The 6,000-nt window shown below is 36.9% G+C and overlaps 1 protein-coding gene across 1 annotated transcript in view; it reads right to left on the bottom strand.

Annotated features, from left to right (window-relative positions):
- Positions 1–6,000, bottom strand: part of DNAH8 (dynein axonemal heavy chain 8) — a 294,583-nt gene that overhangs the window by 87,767 nt on the left and 200,816 nt on the right. Inside the window, exons 72-74 of the mRNA XM_003789318.3 lie at positions 5,559–5,714; positions 2,676–2,831; positions 135–317 (exon numbers count right to left, since the gene is read on the bottom strand). Coding sequence (XP_003789366.3) covers positions 135–317; positions 2,676–2,831; positions 5,559–5,714 — 495 coding nt within the window. The remainder of the gene's footprint in view (positions 1–134; positions 318–2,675; positions 2,832–5,558; positions 5,715–6,000) is intronic.

Below are 6,000 nucleotides of genomic sequence, written 5' to 3'. Positions count from 1 at the left end.
AAAAAAAAAAAAAAAAAAAAAAAATATGATTTAATTTTTTTCTTTTCCATATACTTAGCCATTTCCCAATACATTTCAAACACTTATTATAACTACTTATAAGTAGAAGTTCTTTAGCTTGAGAGTGTGGTTACCTGTTTCTCTGTTAGAATTACTCTCCTTAGTAACTGATTCTCAAGTCCTTTCATAGTAACAGTAAAGTCAATGACTGACGTTTTAGCATTAATCTCAGGGGTAAAGGCAGGGTTTGGTAACTTTGTAGTAATATAAAGTTTAAATGTATCCATGACATCGCATTCCTTGTCACCAACTTTCACCTACGTAAATTCAAACATAAAATTAAAAACAGCTTAAAGGACAAGGCCAAGAATTTGTGTTCAATTTAAGAAAGAACCTACCGGCCAACCTACCGGCTCAGCGCCTGTAGCTCAGTGGCTAGGGTGCCATCCACATACACCAGAGCTGGTGGGTTTGAAGCCAGCCTTGGCCCACCAAACAACAATGACAAATACAACCAAAAAATAGCTGGGGGTTGTGGTGGGCGCCTGTAGTCCCAGTTACTTGGGAAGTTGAGGTAAGCGATTCGCTTAAGCCCAGGAGTTGGAGGTTGCTGTGAGCTGTGATGCCATAGCACTCTACTGAGGGCAACATAGTGAGACTCTGTCTCAAAAAATAAAAATTAAAAAAAAAAAAAAGAACGAACTAGGGAAAGTTAGTTGTAAAATTTTAATGACTGATCTCAAATAATAAAGAGTATTCAATGTAGAATAATTTAGAATTGTGGTCCTCACTGAAGATGTTTTTAGCCATGATTCAGAGCAAATTGAATAAAAAACTCTATCCAAAACAGATGGTGCATAAAAGAAAACTCAGAAGCATTTAGGATTTGACTTTAAAATCTTAGTAGGCACTTATCACCACCGACTGTACTAGCAGACTGTTCCTTTTTTCCAGTTGAGAAAACTGTTTCCTACTGTGGACATTTGCTGTGTTTATAGGAAGTTTCACTTCTTTTTGCATTTCATGTCATATCCGAAGCAAATTTGACAACAGAAAAAGTTATTGTAATTTTTGAAGGAAAAAAATGCCAAAATTTTTCCAGAAAGGTAACATCTTAAATACTACTATTTGCAGTAAATTAAAAAACAACTCATTTTTGCTATCTAAAAATCAGGTGGGCAATCATATTTTTTAAAACGAATTACATTTTTAATTAATGTTAATCCTGCAAGTGATTGAAGACATTGGGGCCACTATCACATTCTCAGGCATTACGCCTTCATATTGCAGGTAGGAATCTAAGGTCTTTGAAAAAGACCTTCAGGAGTGGAGATTCTGCTGCGTAGAGCCTCCTTTGGATATTAAACATAGCATATGAAATATGCCAGACACAGGCAATATGGCATGATCTCATTTATGTGTGGAATCTAAAAAAGCCAAACTCAGAAATAGAGACGAGGCCAGTGGCCACCAGGAGCTAGGAAGTGGGGGAAATGGGGAGATGTCGGGTCAGAGAGCACAAACTTTCAGTTATACGATGAACAAGTTCTGGGTACCTAAGGTGCAGCATTAGTAATGATGGATGTACTAATAAATTTGATCATGGTAATCACTACACAATGTATACATAAATCAAATCATCATGATGTACACTTTAAATATATGCAATCTTTATTTGTCAATTAAGTATTTTTAAAAATGCGGTTCAAAATTGTGGGTGAGTCCATAAAAAACAAATCACCAAAACTGTGATCTTATCTCCCTTTTCTGATAAAAGAAAACTCTGCTTTCTAATCTCAGAGGAGATCAGTGCTCACTCTTCAGCACATGGCCCGGGTTTTATTCTTTTCCTCCCCCATAAACGTGTACAGGCCTGAGCATGCATCGGATGCTCCATAAACTTTTGCTAAATGAATTAAAAAATGTGACATATGGAAGAGTTCACATTATGGAGAAAACTTTTCTAAATAAATCTCTGTTTAATGAGATTTTTTTTCATTCTTTACTTATTCACTGATATTCATGAAATTAACTTGTTCAGAGTGAAAAAATGCAACCGGAAATGCAAGAAATAAAACCAAAGAAGCCTGAAGGTGGAGAATGACACCCATTAAAAAAGAAACCTTTATATATATTGAAAACAATTCATGTTGTCACCAACAATTGGGAACAGCGTTCCATGGCTTCCAGCAAAGTCAATGAATTTACTGAGAGTTAATGAAGAGAGAAAATTTTAAAAAATGCCTATAGACTTTATTAAAATGTCACTTTCTCCAGTGAGGAAATCCAGATTTTCTTATAAAAATGTACGCATATATATGGCAAGCAAAACCTATTTGCTCAGAGTTGCTAAAATGTGTATGTTTTGTGTATTACACTAACATATTGTTATTAAGACCAGACAACATGTCTTCCTTAATATATTATTTAGTTTTAGCTAAATGATCACTCTTAAGATACTGCCATTTCCTGTATTTTTTTATACACTATAAAAAAACAAAAGAAAATACTGAATTATTTTGGTTTGGAAATAATTTTTTTTCTAGTGTACAGATACTGCCACCTGAAGCAAACTGCCTTTGCTGCTATGCTCAAAAAGATAAGTAGATGTCACCATTGTTCTTTTCTTTCCTTCTTTATTTCTTTTTCCTTTTCTTTTTTTTTACAAAGCTCACCTTGAAGGTGGTGCCTGATTTAATGAAATTCTTTTCTAATACATTATCCAAGGCTGGATCCAGCTCCTCGCGAATGTCCTCAATGAGAAGGGGTCGGCCTAAGGAAAGGCTGTCCTCCAAGTGCGTGCGGAAATATTTATGGTTCAGAGATGTCACCTAAAAAGAAAGAGTTCGTTAGTCTATAAATGTGACAACGCACGTTCCCATCCCTAAGTGAAACCAAGAGATTTGTTTGGTGAGTGACTAAGAATTTTAAGGGCAATATAGAAGGACTTACTTGTAAAAACAAAAGTGAAAAACATAAATGAATGTTCAAAACTTGGTGAGTTATGACTTTGTTCAAGGCCTGAATGTGTAATGGGGTCTCTCTGATTAAGAGGAGAATCAAGTGGCCTTACTGAGAAGAAACTGAGAAGCAGCTGTGCTCCTGACCGGCAGAAGAGAAATAGTCAAGGATCAATCCTTGTAAACTTACAGAGCTATAATTACTCAGAGAAAGCAAAGTAAATCACATACTCGGATATTCATTTATATTCTCAGGACCCTACGAGATGAATAAGTGATAATAAAAAAAGATGTCAGAAATGATATATTGAGTCAAACCAAAGGTCCAGCCCCATAGTCTATCTCCCAGCAGCTCAGGGAAGAACATACTTTTCACAAAGTCAACCTACAAGACGGTAAGGATATATAAAGTTGGATATGTGAAGTCTTTATTTATCTTTACATTTTTAAAAAACAAGAAATCTGAATTCCTTGTGAGATCTCATTTTTAGATCCTTGTCTGTTATTAGTTAAAATAGACACATGGCACTGGCTGATCTTTGTGAGTCAATGGCTTTAAACTCTTACTGCTCATAGGATCCCCGCCCCAGCCTAACTGTAAAGATTCCCAAAGGCTCAGGTCTCAGCGGTCTATCTTCTGGTACTCTAGTCTCTGGATTCCACTCTTGCCTTTATGCTATTACAGCTGCAGACCATAAGACACAGGGAAGAAACATTAGGATGACAAATAAGTAGGAGACTAAAATTAATACACATGGAGATGAAAAAAGATGTGGAATTAAAAAATTAAATAAGTCTACTTTTATCTTTTGTGATTAAAAAGGAAGTAATTAAAATCTTGAAGTGCACAGGAAGAAAGTTTCCCTGGGTGGATAGCTTCTTCTTTACACAAATGTTGTGCTGTAAAGGCCCTACTATGAGTTGATAACGTAAATCAGTCTAAACAAAGGGCTTTCACTAGCTTATTAAACAGGATGATGAAACAAGGCCCCACTAAGACGACATTTGCTTACGTCTTGCTCTGTTTCCTAAGGGGTAAACTCTGTTTTTGTGATTTCCTTCCCAAGTAAAGAGATAATTTTTCAATTGTCAGCTTAAGATTATCTTTAGCTATCTTTAATATCTTTCACAAACCTGAAATAATATAATCTCTCAAAATCATCAATTCAGGTTTAATTCCCATGTGTTTTCTTGTATAGAAACACTACCTGATGTCCACCAGCAGAGCCTGGGCCATCTGCATGAACACTCTGGTGTTAAGAATCTATAAGGTAGCCAGGGAATTTCTGACAGGGAGAACTGGGGAATACATTCTCCTTCCAGAAGTCAGAGCCATGGATGGGTCCTGGAGTTAGCAGTGAAGGTGGCCCTGGCTAAGCTGCCCAGGGAGAACACAGCCCTGGACAGGGCTTTGTTTTTCCTTTATGGGTGTTTGTACACATGCATGTCCATTCACTGGGAAAATGACGTTTTCTGAGTAAGGAAATCACCATTCAATCTGTTTACATCCCAGCCATAGATGGTTTTCAAAATAAGGAAGTGTTTTCAAAATAAGGTACCCTTTCCTTACTGCCACAAGAAGGATACTGGGACTGGGTTGCGTAAGGAAGGAGATTACTGAAGGCTATCAATGAATTTAATGCTCAAAGGGAGAGACAAAGCCATGATCCAGAATGACAATGGCATTCCCAGCCAAGTGGTACAGGCACACTGTGAGGTGAGGGTGTCCAGGCAAGGTTACAAGAATTTCTTATTCTTACTCCAGCCTGGGCAACAGAGCAAGACTTCATCTCTTAAAAAATTAATTTTTTTTAAGAAAGAAAAGGTAACTATGGGTAAAGCCATAAACCTGGCCAACAAGAAATTCATGGTACAGTAGAAATAAATGTCGACTATACAAAGAACAACAATTTGAGACAGACTCGAAGTCCACAGCAGAAGCACAAACAACCCTCCCCTGGGAGGATTTAGGACAGGCCAGGCTAAGCCAGGAACAAGGAAGAGAACTAATGAAGGTATTGTTGGATGTGAACTTCAAAGAATATTTAAGATTTTTATCTGAGATAGAAGTGGAGTGGCCAGTAGGGTGAAGAAAGACATTTTGGTTAGTAGAAATAATACAAGCAAAAAGATGGAAGGCAGGAGCCTTAGAACTGGAAGTGGTGACTAGGAAACACTGAATTAAATAACTACAGTAATGAGATTCTCCAGGGAGTCAGAAACATTAGACTCCTGCCCCGTCTATCTCTACCTGAAAATCAACCCCTTAGTTGACTCTGTATACTGTGTGGTGCATTCTACAACATTCTATTCTTGCCACTTTTCTATAAGATCAAATGCGAGGCCAAGAGCAAAAGCCACATTTGACATTGACAAAAGCAGTCAAGCCAAGGAAATGGACAGAGAGCCGAGAGAGAGATGGAGATGGAATACAAAAGAGAGAAAATAATCAGAGCTGTCACCCCAAATGGCTGTTAAAAGTGTAAATGAGCAAACATTTATCATAGAGAACAACTTTACAACTGGCAGATTCAATTGGAATTTTAAAAATTCTTCATGCTTTCAAGATTACTATCCCAGACACCAAATGCTACATACCTGCAGATCATTTTCTTTTTCCTTTGATTTGATCCAAGTCTTGCCTTGAGTTTGTGGGTCTATGAGGAGTGGGTACCTGGTGGCCTTTGTCACAATAATGCCATTCTGAATTGAGAGATCATCTCCTGGCAATCCCTGCAGACCCCACTCACCAATCTGAACAACAGAAATGGACATGGCCGTTCAAAAGGGACCAAGAATGCTTTCATTAGTCATTAAAAGTTCTACAATGTAAAGTAATTAAAATTTTGGACATTTTTTTCCTTTGAGACTATGCAACTGGTACTTAGAAAAAAAAAGCAAACTTGTAATGTGAACCATATAACATTAACTTTATAAAGCAAATTCTTAATTTAATCAATTCTTTCTTTAATGACCCCCAATTAGGTTTATTCCTTTATTAATTTTCATGCTTAGGGGAAATACCAATTTATCGTATATT

The sequence above is a fragment of the Otolemur garnettii genome, unplaced genomic scaffold (genome assembly GCF_000181295.1).
Source record: "Otolemur garnettii isolate 467f Iridium unplaced genomic scaffold, OtoGar3 scaffold00031, whole genome shotgun sequence".
In the NCBI taxonomy this organism is placed as follows: domain Eukaryota; kingdom Metazoa; phylum Chordata; class Mammalia; order Primates; family Galagidae; genus Otolemur; species Otolemur garnettii.
The sequence above is the reverse complement of the archived record's forward strand: the minus strand, read 5'-3'. Positions and strand labels throughout refer to the sequence as shown.